This window comes from Schistocerca serialis, chromosome 5, assembly GCF_023864345.2.
Source record: "Schistocerca serialis cubense isolate TAMUIC-IGC-003099 chromosome 5, iqSchSeri2.2, whole genome shotgun sequence".
In the NCBI taxonomy this organism is placed as follows: domain Eukaryota; kingdom Metazoa; phylum Arthropoda; class Insecta; order Orthoptera; family Acrididae; genus Schistocerca; species Schistocerca serialis.
The window spans coordinates 122,344,284-122,358,810 of NC_064642.1; the positions used below are offsets into that span (position 1 = coordinate 122,344,284).

The 14,527-nt window shown below is 37.0% G+C and overlaps 1 protein-coding gene across 9 annotated transcripts in view; it reads right to left on the reverse strand.

The window, feature by feature from the left end:
• The window catches only part of LOC126482300 (threonine--tRNA ligase 1, cytoplasmic), a 206,930-nt gene that overhangs the window by 31,520 nt on the left and 160,883 nt on the right, over nucleotides 1-14,527 (reverse strand). For 4 of the 9 annotated variants that reach the window (XM_050106326.1, XM_050106318.1, XM_050106329.1 and 1 more), the window contains 2 exons: nucleotides 11,312-11,508; nucleotides 10,224-10,402 (listed from right to left, as the gene is read on the reverse strand). The exons of 2 other annotated variants lie outside the window; for them this stretch is intronic. In XM_050106326.1, the coding sequence (XP_049962283.1) occupies nucleotides 11,360-11,508 (149 nt within the window). In that variant the 3' untranslated portion in view covers nucleotides 10,224-10,402; nucleotides 11,312-11,359. Of the gene's footprint in view, nucleotides 1-10,223; nucleotides 10,403-11,311; nucleotides 11,509-14,527 lie in introns of those variants that run through there. 3 more of the 9 variants (XM_050106324.1, XM_050106320.1, XM_050106323.1) reach the window with 2 other exon arrangements.

Below are 14,527 nucleotides of genomic sequence, written 5' to 3' on the forward strand. Positions count from 1 at the left end.
TGATGATGTCACTACATTGAAACACTAACCAAATAACAAATACTTAAAAGTTCCAACTTCACTACAAGTAATAAAATTCTCTCTCTCTTTAAAGAATTATTATTATTATTATTTTACAATATGGTTTTCACTCGTGCATCACTTATTACTAGGACCTACAGTCCAGTAGCCATTTAGTCGAATCGTCCGTATTTCATCCAACCAAGTATAATTATTCCTGAATTCAGGTTTCTTTAGCCATGCTCATAAGAGTTTTGGAAATCATTTGACACATGCTACACCTTGGACAAGCCTATGGATACTCCCAAAGGAGGGTCAGAAAGGAAAACAAAGGCTAAGGATTTTAGAACCTAAGAGACAAAGAAGGCAGACCCCAAAGACTGATACCCATCCCATCCCTACTCCAAGATTCCCTTTACGATGGGTTCTGTGTCAAGGAACCAAAGAATAAAATTGTTTGGCATACTTTACAGAATGGGCATCCTTGCACATCTGATGGGATAAACACAACATAGATATATATGCTATGATCTGACTGCACATACGAGGTGTGGCTAGAAAAAAACCGGACTAGTACTGGTGAAACAATAAAACGAATGCAATAAGGCTGAAAGTCGCGTGGCCTGTCACGTGACTCTCGCTCCGCCTACTGCTCGAGTTTCATCTGCCTCCTGCACTCAGTCTGCCCGTGGCGTCTGTTTTAAGTAGTTGACGTTTTGTCTGTGCGTCGGAAAATGTTGAGTGTACAGAAAGAGCAGCGTGTTAACATCAAATTTTGTTTCAAACTAGGAAAATCTGCAAGTGAAACGTTTGTAATGTTACAACAAGTGTACAGCGATGATTGTTTATCGCGAACACAAGTGTTTGAGTGGTTTAAACGATTTAAAGATAGCCACGAAGACACCAGTGATGACACTCGCACTGGCAGACCATTGTCAGCAAAAACTGATGCAAACATTGAAAAAAATCGGTAAACTTGTTCGACAAGATCGCCGTTTAACAATCAGAGCAGTGTCTGAGTTAACAGGAGTTGACAAGGAAAGTGTTAGGCAGATTCTTCATGAAAGTTTCAACATGAACAAAGTGTGTTCAAAAATGGTTCCAAAGTGTCTCACAATTGAACAGAAGGAGCGCCGAAGAATGATTTGTTCTGACATCCTGGAAAACATTGAAAGTGATCCCACCTTCTTACAAAATGTTATTACTTGCGATGAATCGTGGTTTTCTACTTACGATCCCGAAACTAAACGCCAATCGATGCATTGGAAAACTCCTGGTTCTCCACGACAAAAAAAAGCACGAATGTCAAAATCGAAATTCAAGGCAATGATGATTGTTTTTTTTTGACATCAAAGGGATTGTGCACATTGATTGGGTACCAGAGGGACAAACAGTGAATCAGCATTACTACATTAGCATCCTGGCTACCCTACGTGAGCGAGTACGGAGAAAACGGAACGATTTGTGGAGAAAAAAGTCATGGATCCTTCACCAAGACAATGCCCCAGCTCACAGTGCGTTGTCAGTGAAGACGTTTTTGGCAAAACACAACATTCCCATCTTAGATCATCCACCCTACTCACCTGATTTGGCCCCCTGTGACTTTTTTCTTTTCCCTAAAGTCAAATCAGCTTTGAAAGGAACTGGATTTGAGACTGTTGAAGGAGTAAAAGAAAAAGCGACGGAAGTAATGTATGGACTTACCGAAAATGATCTGCAGCATTGCTATGAACAGTGGAAAATTCGTATGGAGCGGTGTAGAAACCGAGGAGGAGAGTACATTGAAGGAGATAACATGAAATTGTAAATAAATGTTTTTTTCCAGCATCAGTCCGGTTTTTTTCTAGCCGCACCTCGTATATGAGATGTGTGCAAGCCTGGAAAATGAAGTTGGGAGTCTGAGGGAAACAGCTCAAATTTTTAACAAAAACTGCATCTGTACACACAAAACATGTTGCAAAGCACATTCTATGACAGTGGTCTCCAACTACGGCCCACAGGCCAACACTGGCCTGCGGGCACCAACAATCTCGTCCACAGTGACAGGTCAGAAATGCGGCCCACAACTGAACCTTGCTTACTGAGCAGCTCCCACAATGGGTTGTTCACAAATCTAAAAAACTGACTCGCTTAATGAATGATGTTTCACACAAAGAGTCTGTTTAGTGTTACTTTTCCGTCTTTAACAAACATTTGAAAAAGCACATTCTGGTCTGGATTGGTCTCTTTGGCTACTATAATTGTATGCCAAGTCATGCATTCTCCTATAAACTAATGTTCTATAAAGTAAAAGCTCTGACAATGCTGTATTCAGTCAGCTGTACTGATTGCAATGTACCTCGTCCTACAATTGATGTCACCTGTATCACTGCTCAGGCTTCCATAACAATGTTGCAAATTCTCTGCAATGATGTTGCAAGTTTTTTTCTTCGATGATGCATGGTAACGCTTTCCCTTGCAGTATCTGTTAATGAATTTCAATTTGTCATTGTTAACTAACACGAACTCATTAAAGATGCTGATAGGGCACACTACGAATTTAATTAAGGATAATGCTATGTCTCTTTTTCACAAATTTTGAAGCATGGACATGAACAAATATCTTTAGACAACTTGCTTCTAAAATAGAATGTACTATACTATAAACAAAAAATTACAATACTGTATTATAAATCAGTTAGAGCATCTATTTTTCGGAATGGAATGCTTTGGCCAATTCTACATGGATTCCTAAGTAAAAAGGTGCTTCAGTTAATGAGTGTTAATTATTAGTAAGATTCAGGAACAACTCACAGTCATTAAGTGAAGTGACACTGTATATATAAAATTTACAAAGCAAATAAATCATACAAAATATGTACAATAGTCAGTTGTTTTTATTTGATGATCAATTAAGATATACATTAACTGACATATATAATGTAATTGAACATTTTAACTGTAATTAAGTATGTGAGATTTCCTGAAAATTTACTGTACCTAACTGACACTCATAGGCAATTCTCAAAATGAAAGTAAGCATTGTAATTATGATTAATGAGATTTATATTGCTGTAGTTTACCATTCGCAATTGTTTGCAGTTGTAGATTGTTTACTAGTGAAATTATCAAGAGCAACTTTTAATGCTCATCAGTTAGTTTAGATCTCTAAATATTTTTTTGTATATTTCATGTTGAGAACCTCTTTCCCCCACAGAGATAAGTAGTACCGAACATGGAAAAAAGCCTTGAGCCGACTTGTGCAACTGACCAAACTGTGTGAGTGGAAGACTCAAAAAATTCCAGCAATGCTAGATTTAAGCATTTATCTTTGCATAAAATGTGTTACATTGCGCACCAACCATTTCCATTTGAAGTTTGAGGCAAGAGCTTTTATAAAGGCATTAAAAGGATTTTGAAAAAATTTTATATTATTTGCGATGGTATCAAAATCTGAAAAATGAGAGTAAAAAATTATTTTTAAAGCACTTAAAATTTCAATTACGGAATCTACTGGAAATGGAATCTCTGATTTCCAGCTTAATGCTTGGCATGTATTAAAATTTGTGAAATTTTTTTTTTTCATTTGAGATTGAAACACAACGTTTTTTTGTCAAAAGAATTTAATGTCAGTGTACAGATCACGCAGTAGCTAGTTTTCTCCTTATAACTTTAAATTTAGGTCATTCATATGTTTAGTTGAATATGTAAAAGATAACAACTTTCGTAACAACTCACTGTTTTGTAACTCAGCCAGATGATGATGCCTTTCATTCAAGAATATTTTGATTATCTTTTGGAGATCAGATGCTTTCCACATCTACACCAGTGCAATGCTGTATAGTATGATAAGTCATTTTCATTAATAAACTTGTGGAATTGGCAATGACTACAAGTATGTGATATTATATAATTAATAAATATACAGTTAAATAATTTTGTCAATAATTGATTGTTTTCAGCCTCATTATACAGGGTGATTAAAAAAGAATACCACAACTTTAAAAATGTGTATTTAATGAAAGAAACATAATATAACCTTCTGTTATACATCATTACAAAGAGTATTTAAAAAGGTTTTTTTTCACTCAAAAACAAGTTCAGAAATGTTCAATATGGCCCCCTCCAGACACTCGAGCAATATCAACCCGATACTCCAACTCGTTCCACACTCTCTGTAGCATATCAGGCGTAACAGTTTGGATAGCTGCTGTTATTTCTCGTTTCAAATCATCAATGGTGGCTGGGAGAGGTGGCCGAAACACCATATCCTTAACATACCCCCATAAGAAAAAATCACAGGGGGTAAGATCAGGGCTTCTTTGAGGCCAGTGATGAAGTGCTCTGTCACGGGCTGCCTGGCGGCCGATCCATCGCCTCGGGTAGTTGACCAATTTCAGACGATAAGGTTTCATAACTAACCTTTTTCGTAGGACTCTCCATACAGTTGATTGTGGAATTTGCAGCTCTCTGCTAGCTCTGCAAGTCAATTTTCCTGGGCTGCAAACAAATGCTTGCTGGATGCGTGCTACATTTTCATCACTCGTTCTCGGCCGTCCAGAACTTTTCCCTTTGCACAAACACCCATTCTCTGTAAACTGTTTATACCAACGTTTAATACACCACCTATCAGGAGGTTTAACACCATACTTCGTTCGAAATGCACGCTGAACAACTGTCGTCGATTCACTTCTGCCATACTTAATAACACAAAAAGCTTTCTGTTGAGCGGTCGCCATCTTAGCATCAACTGACGCTGACGCCTAGTCAACAGCGCCTCAAGCGAACAAATGTACAACTAAATGAAACTTTATAGCTCCCTTAATTCGCCGACAGATAGTGCTTAGCTCTGCCTTTTGTCGTTGCAGAGTTTTAAATTCCTAAAATTGTGGTATTCTTTTTGAATCACCCTGTATAATTAATGGCTGACATGACTAGCTTTAAGTCTTCTGACATTTCTACGCATTTTCTGCCAAAAACTGTTGAGGAATGATGCGATGTGTGATTAATGGTTTTGATCCAGAGTCAAATTTCTACTGCCTTTGATGTGAGAGCAGCAACTCCTTAATTTTTTCATGCCACCAACAGTTGTGGTACACATTAAGTTTTTCCACTGAAGGTCTTTTTCTGAACAGCATTTTTAATCCTTTAAAAATTCCTTCTCACAAAGCCATTATGTGAATGTTATGAATGTCAAGCAGCTTTTCATAATTTTTGTTTACCCCTCAAATAAAAATTAACACCTGTGCAGTGTCTGAAACACCTGTTGACTCATTCACAGCCAACGAGAACCACTGTAAATGTTGAGTTTTCTCATACAATTGAGTTAATATATTTTCAGCAATATCATGTACCCTTTGAGCCACTGTGTTTGCTGAAAAACTGATGTTTTTAAATAAATTAACTTTTTCTGAACACATTTCAATTGTTGCAGTCATGGAATCCTTTATTAATTTGCGTTTACCATGTGGAAACCAGCATGAGTTGCTGCTTCTTGTTCAGCATTTACTTTCTTAAACATCATTTACTGATCTTTGAAATTAATTATGACATTTGTCGAGATTTCAAAACACCATTTCAAACATGCATATATTTTTAACTGTTAGCTTCTGGTAAATCTGGACTACCTTTGAGAATGTTTAGTGTCATAATGGTGTTTGATATTGTGTTATTTGAGAACTGGTACTGTTTCATTGCACATTATAGGCATTGCTTTTATTACTCGAATCAATCAAGAAATATTGATGTCCCCAATGCTCTTCAAAATTTCTGCACCACTGTCTGTCTTCTGTTTCTTTTACATATTTACACAAACCCACACAAAAGGACATAACTGCAAATCAAAATGAAGCCAATTAATAGTATAAAGAGCAAGGGTTCTGAGAAGAATTGCACTGGATTTATCTTTAAGGCTATTTTAAATTAAATTAAACACTCACTGTTAAACACACTATCTTCAATAAGAAACTGTAGTCATAAAAACCACTAGTCTACTATATTGTGCTTTTCAGATCACACACATTGCCATTACCCACAAGATGATGCTGTCCTAATGCAGTTCTCTACTTTCCAGAAGACATCACTACTATAAATTTAGCATTGCTAGAAGCAGTCACAACAATGTGTAAAGCACAGCATGTGCATCACCTATCACCACGGTTATGAAATGATCTGGCATAAGATATCTCAACCACCATCTAGTCCTGAAATGAAAATTTGTGCGTAATTCAACATTACAAAATGGTGGTGCAATGAACTATAGTCTGTCCAACTTTTCTTGAGCCATGCCAAGAGAGACCATAGGGAACAAAGAAGACACCACTATTGCTGCCACATGGTGAGGAAAGTTGTGGTGGGACGGTATTCCGCAGTGCTCATGCCATTTGCAGCTCACGCTACTTTCTGACTATTTGCTGTGTTAATGACACATATTAGTAGCAAGGTTTCGTGGAAGATGTTACAAAGACCTTCACAAGTGGTATCTATTGTTAGCAATGTATATGAAATGAAATTAAGGCCACTGCTCAAGGTCAAACAATAAGCAGCTCACTGCGGAATTACTACTGCAGTGCCACACAGTATCAGCTCATAATGACTGGAAGCAGTCGTAAGTGTCACGAAAACTTTTGAATTGTATGGAGGAAATCTGAGCAGTATTAGGGCATCAGGCCCCAAGACAATTTAGATAGACTATAGCTAGGTCTTGGCCCTTGGGACTTTGTGGAAGAGCCAGTGTGGCCCTTAGGTTAAAACGTTTGGAGACCACATGACAGCCATGACATAGGTGCGTGTTTCACAATCTGTGCCATTTGGATTGTCTCTCATGACAACAGAGCCTCACAAAGCTGCCGGAGGGAAATAACGTTACATCATGTGCTCAGTTCCTGCCACCCACCTGGCCTAAATTTATGTTAACTTTTGTGGTCTCAGCATTTCTTTTTAGTACCTATTCCATTTCTTTGCTCTCTTTTATTTTTATACATATTTTATTCTGCCTTGTCTATGAACCGCCCCCCCCCCCCCCTCCCTTGACCCCCTGTCTACCACGTATAATGCACCTAGCTTTTCACTATTATAGACTCGTGCAATTTTTTCTCAGTAATCTCTGTCTTGATTATTATCCTATCTTCCACCTTTAAGATTAGATTAGATTAGATTAGATTAGATTTACTTTCATTCCAATTGATCCGTAGTGAGGAGGTCCTCCAGGATGTGGAACATGTCAGAAAAACAACAATACATGACAAATATTTAAACTAAAACAAATAAGCTAATGTACCATTCCACAGGTCCCAAGTGGAATGATCGTCATTTTTTAATGAACACTAAGAGTCATTTTACAAATACTATTGCACTGAATTTAAAATAAAAAAGTTTTATATTTATTTATAAGGTAAGAAACATGTAATACAACTACTGTAATACTTATTTACAATGAACACATTACTGCACTGAAATGGTGCAGAAGTTAGATTATACTTACACACACACTCACACACACACACAAATTTTCAGTGAACACATTACTGCACTGAAATTGTGCAGAAGTTATGTTGTACTTATATACAAATCAGTTGGTTTTCCTCAGGAATTCATCAATGGAGTAGAAGGAGTTGGCCACCAATAAATCCTTTAGGCTTCTCTTAAACTGAATTTCATTGGTTGTTAAGCTTTTTATGGCTGCTGGCAAGTTATTGAAAATGTGTGTTCCTGAATAATGCACACCTTTTTGTACAAGACTAAGTGACTTTAAATCCTTGTGAAGATTATTCTTATTTCTAGTATTGATTCCATGAATTGAGCTGTTGGTTTGAAAAAGTGATATATTTTTAATGACAAATTTCATTAAGGAATAAATATATTGGGAAGCTGTAGTTAGTATCCCTAGTTCCCTAAACAGGCTTCTGCAGGATGTTCTTGAGTTCACACCACATATAATTCTTACTGCACGTTTTTGTGCCCGGAAAACTTTAGCTTGGCTTGATGAATTACCCCAGAAAATAACCCCATATGACATTATGGAATGAAAGTAAGCATAGTATGCCAGCTTTTTCATTTTTATATCCCCTATGTCTGACAAAATTCGCATTGCAAACAGAGATTTGTTAAGACGCTTCAGCAGTTCTGTGGTGTGCTCCTCCCAGTTGAATTTATTATCAAGCTGTAATCCCAAGAATTTAACACCGTCCACTTCTTCTATCTTCTTGTCATCATATGTTAGACATATACTCTTGGGACACCCCTTACAAGTTCTGAACTGCATGTAGTGTGTTTTTTCAAAGTTTAGAGACAAAGAATTGGCTAGGAACCAGTGATTAATGTCTACAAATATTTTATTGGCTGATCTTTCTAAGACTACACTTGATTTGCTATTTATTGCAATGTTTGTATCATCAGCAAACAAAACAAACTTGGCATCTGGTAATGTTACTGATGAAAGGTCATTGATATACACAAGAAAAAGTAAGGGCCCCAAAATGGAACCTTGTGGGACCCCACATGTAATTAGTTCCCAGTTGGATGATGCCTGATACATGTCTCTTTCCTAATAACACCCTTTGTTTCCTGCCAGAGATATAAGATTTGAACCATTTTGCAGCATTTCCTGTTACACTATAATATTCTAGTTTACGTAAAAGGATATTGTGATTTACACAGTCAAATGCCTTTGACAGATCACAAAATATACCAGTTGCCTGCAATTTTTTGTCTAATGAATTAAGTACATTTTCACTGTAAGTGTAGATAGCCTTCTCAATATCAGAACCTTTTAGAAAGCTCTCAGGTTTTCAACCCTAGTCCAGTGCAGGCACCAAAAACCAGTATTTCCTTCTCATCCCACCCCTTAAGACTCCCCAGAGCCTAACTTTTGGGTGAGTTTTCTGTAGCTCTCTCCATTTGCTAAGCCTCACCAGTCCTTTCCCTCCTTCCCTCTTCCTTCCCCTTCAACCTTTCTGTCACAGAAGTCACTAGCATTCAAAGCTTACACACTTCTATATATTTGATTCTTCTCCTTCTGCCATTCATCGAGTAGATTTTTTATCCATCCAATTATGATTATTTATTTATTTACATTTTCTTTGCGGGTAGCCATCGTAATGATGGCTTTTGCAAATATCAGACTTAATACTATGGTTATATTTACACTTCTAAAATACACTATATTCTGTAGCTGTTGCTTCTTATGTCTATTTTTTACATTTATCACATTACAGCTGTTACAATCACTATCTTAAAATTCGTCGAAAGAATATAAACATTTTTCTAATAGAAAAGATTTTAATTTTGTTTTAAAAACATTTCCCGTGTACGTTCTTAGAGCATTTGGTAGCTTGTTATACCAAATCAAACCACTGATATATGGACTTCTATCAGTCATTTTTAATGTTGTTCTGTTACGGAAACAGTGACACTTTGTTCTAGTGTTGTGGTCCTGTACATCACTGCCCTTGATAGCTTCTGTGCTGCACAAACACTTCACGACATGAATCTCTATGTCCCATCCCATGTATATGTCTTATTGCTCTTTTCTGTAGTTGTAATATTCTTTTTAAATGTACATCGGCTGCACAGCCCCATAGTTCAATTCCGTAATTGAGAAAGGGATAAAGTGTCCCATAATATACTAATTTCAGTGCTTTGCTAGGAACTATCTTTGCAAGCTGGCTGAGGGGATATATGGCACTACTGACTTTTCTGCATACGAAATTAATGTGGTATGTCCACCGCAAATTTTCATCAACATACCCAGGAATTTACAGTTACCATTTTCTGTTGCAGAGATATTACACACACTAGTCATATTGTTGTGGTGAGAACTGCCTGTTTTAAATGTCAGTAGTTGAGATTTGGTGACATTCACCTCGAGTCCCTGATCATTGAAGTATTTTGTTACTTCTGTTACACCACTAGTAGCAAGAGATTCTAACTCATTTGATTCCCTCTGATAGAATAAGATTGATGTGTCATCTGCATAGCTTACAATATGGGAGTCAATGGGTTGTGCAATGTCATTAATATATATATATAAGGAAGAGAAAGGGGCCAAGGATTGAGCCCTGTGGTACACAGGATAGATTAGACATTCTTAGCAATCTTACGATTACTTATTGTAATTAACTGTTATGTTATGTGTTTAAATAAATTGTAATTTCACGACATTTGGTGATCCTGGGTTTATATGAATCAATAATAATTTCTCTTAATTAATGGATTTTTAATGAAGAAAGCAGACTAAGACAAAATAAAGCTCTTCAGTATCCAATTTATTGTATATTCTTACTGTTTAAATACAAAAACAAAATAAATTAGGCATTTGGGCGGAGATAGAAGATCATATTTTAAATACAATAAAATGAATACTGGTGGCAGTCACATCTTCATTTAGTGGCTGGCAGTCAGTTCACAAGATGAGTACCACCTGCTAGAAAGAAACAAGCAAAAGGAGTCTTAGTTTCACAGTGATCAAAAATATGACACAATAAATGCACGAAAAGTATCCAGAAATTTTATGATCTGTCAATGAAGCTATCAAAGGGCCTAGTAATTCACAATACAATCCTATAAATGTGTGCACACGTTATGTTCTTCCAATGCAATCTGTAAAAAATATGATTTTTCATCAATGTATCAGCCTAAACACATCTTGATTACACATAGTGAACGTGAGAATCTTAAAAAGTTACACAATAATCTAGCTCATTGTGTTCAGAATGCACAACATATCACAGTGAAATTTGTTTTCACCTTTATGTGAACAGTTAAACTCTTTAACACTGCTAGACTTTTGTGTACATATACTGTTAATTATTGGATCAGATTATTGTCTCACAATAATGTAAGTTGAGATTGTATAACAGATAACTTGACAAAAATGAGAGCAATTACTTGTTAATTTTGCATGTTCAAAACAGGAAAATAGTTGTCTGTTTTGTACTAATCGTTCAAGTTTAAGTAGCTGCTACATACACACTGTACATTTAGCAGGATAAACTTCATGGCTTCACTTCATCGTACCTGCAAAAATCTACAGGATGGTGTTGGAATGAATCAATAAGTTCTTTTGCTGAAGATATGATATAAAGGCAGAAGTCTGTTCTATGCGACACTTTTTAAAATATAATGCAAAATGCTTCTCTTTATAACTTACTCACTGTATGTGTGCCTCTCAAATGGGAGTAACAGTTCAGAACCAAAGGTTAATTCCAAAAAAATTTTCTTATGAAAACAAAGCTTAAATAAGGTGTTAAATGTTACTGCTACTTGATCATATATTATTGTTAATAATAATCACCACTAATGGGTCTTGAAGAATATTGATTATTTTACTTACTTTATAAATGTCTTTATCAATACTGATGGAAGAGGTTCCTTACTCTTCTCAGAAATTTTCTTCACTCTTTAGGGTCCTGTCCTGTTTCAGTTTGCAGAATTTTTCAATTACTGTTGGTACAGAAAATTCTCCATGTACAATATTGTCTCTGGTGCGAACATTCACAGTCCCTGATGTCTTCTCTTTTTCACCAACCACTGGGAAGAACAAATATATGCTTGCATTAGTTACAGAATCGCACATTACTGTGTAATATGAGTGTGTCTTCCATTATAGCACTGCCAAAACAATCATTTCTTTCACATTTTCCTCTATTTTCATGCAAAAATCAAGATTTTACACATTTCTTTTATGGCACTAGCTGCCATGTTGATCTTCAGACAGTAAATGTGCATAAAACAGTTGCTTCTTTTAGTTGATCCTATGAAGGAAAATAAGCAAATGAATTGTTGCAACATGCTCTAGTCAGAGGCACTGAATTGCCTGGCATGAATGTAGCGTAACAATGTCATACGGAGATAGGTGCTATCCCATTGTGACTATGCACTATGAAGTAAGAGGACATATTCAGAGTGCAAGAGTGCTCATTCAGAGGAAGCCAGCCAGCACCTCTGACAGAAACAAGAAGAGCAGAAACGAAATTATTGCCATCCAGTGGAGATACGATATTACACTGCCTATGTTATTCCAAAATTACGATGCAATTTTCCTTTGGACATGCATGCAAGTAGTAACAGGACATCATCCTTTAGCATTACTTTTCCTCAACAGTAATTGTCGATAACAGTATTAGTTTTCGAATTTTGGAAAAGGAATTACTTTATAAAATATTTTAGTTTTGATGTTATAATCGATTAAGTATTAGTTCTGAATGTCCAGTAAAAATTATTTTTTTTTTAGAAACATTTGAAATTACGAATTACTGGCACACTTAAAATTTCTATTATTAATTATGCAATTCTGTACTGTTTACTGTGTTTTATTTCTGGGTTCATTTACGAAATAATAATTGAAACTAATAATGTACAGAAACTAGTAAAAATTCATTTGTTAAGAAAACTTATAAACCCTGTGGAATCGTGTTATTTCCGCAGAACATGTGAGACGTAAGCATGCCTCTGATGTGATCAGACGTCTTTTTGTGCGAACAATTTAATTTCAGTTTTGTTAATGTGAAATATCACAATACTGTATGACATACTAAAATTTGAAAAATCAATTTACGTAGATACAACAATCTTCAAATTTATTCAGTTCAAACCAACCATGAGGACCTGATGTGAGATTTCCAGTTTCAAGAATCAGACCCCTAGACAAAAAGAACTGGAGCCATCTCAACATGAAAAGCTAAGTAAACTTGAAAGTTCGCTCTTCTCAAATCTTCACAAAAGACTTTGCTTATCAATTACTTGAACTGGACATTGTTTAATATGTAGATGGAATCAGGAAGGAGGGGGGAGATTACAAAATCCAAAGGAACATAGCACCGTAATTTGGATAATACAGGTACTGCAATATCATATTTATCCACCAAAACCGGACAAGTGACTTTCAACTAAAAATGTTCTTGCCTGTTTGGGAATATACATAATGAATAGGTTGTAGACACATGGCTGACAATATATGGAAGTTTGGGTCTGGCGGTGAGTCATGCTCTGATAGCCTTATGGTAAGGCAACGGCTCGCAGTAAATGGGATATCCAGGTTCAACTCCTGGTCCGGCACAAATTTTCATTGTCGTCATTCCATTATACAGATGATGATTGTCCGTATAGGAAATTGCGAATACATTTCATGTACCCAATGGTGATGCCCAGCTACTGTGACCTGTTATCTCTTCCAGAGATGAGTGCTGCTGCAGGAGATGTGCTGACTGGTAGAGTCTTACAAATATCCCCCAAATAAGGCACTCAGTCTCAGAGGTACTCTGTTGTCCTCAGTTGCACACCAGTGTTCTCTGTACATAACCCTACCACAGTGTGTAAGTGATGCCAACCACCACCATTTCCATTTTCTGGCTTCGATTAGAGACTACTGCTGTGCTTGATGGGGTAACCAGCTGTCAACAATGGACTCTGCCTCCAGTAGCAGCACCTGTTATAGGGATTGCAGGCAGATGAATTACTGCCTTCGCACTACTGGGTCTCCCTCTGGAAGACTACTTCCTGCTGGCAACCACTCTCTAAAGAGACACCTGCTCAAGCTCAGGATGGAGGCAGCCCAGCACCTCTGTCACTGCGCATTCATTCCTGAAATGCTGATCACCACTGAGGGTGGACACAAGCCTTTGAAGTAGATCATGGTTGGAGCTATGGTTTGAGTAAGTTCCTTCCCTGCATAGTGTTCTATGCTGAAAAAAGGCCAGCAGCCTGGGTGATGTAGTCAAACATCAGCTGCGGCACACACCGCTACTCAGGCATACCTGCTGACTTTGGTTCACCGAACTCTGTGACTCACTACATCATCCTAGGGTCAGCAGCCTTCCCTACAGCAGCGACCGCACCTCTGTACCTAACACTAACAGAAGTCTAATTCAACCAGCGATGTCTTACTAGTGGTCAGTCACTTGATTCCAGTCACCACCACCACTTACAACCCACGTCTTGGCAAAAGAGGTGGCGTTACTTGATGACCTTCATATAGCAGTTTCCTCTGCAACAATAGCGGTCACACCCCAGGCCTCTACTAACTGGATAACTAAAAGTAAAATAATAACAACAACAGTAGCACGAATAACAAAACAAGGTGCACGAAAATACAAGAAAACAGCTGCTATTGATAGCAGCAGCATTATTGTGACATCTACATGATTACTCTGCAGTTCACATTCAGATTCTTCACAGTGTGTTCATAGAACACTCCATCAGTAAATTACATGATTTAGTTAGTATTCTACATTTTAATGAAAGAAATTATATGAGTTAATTACTTGAAACTGATCCACGATAAAAGTATTTCAATGAAACACAAACTTTAACATGTTTTCATTTGGTCACTTTTTTGTCTGCCTATCTGTATGGTAAAATTTTGCAACTGATTTTAAATTAACTTCCCGATGAACTAGAAGCTAAAAATTTTAATTCAGAACTGGATCACAAGGCAATAGTAATCTGCTTTCTTGTCTGTTCGGTAGGAGTGGGGCTAGGAGGGTTGAAAACGATTGGCAATGCCTAACATCTTGGCTGTCCTGCAGGATCATTGTGCTGTGTGGGCAGT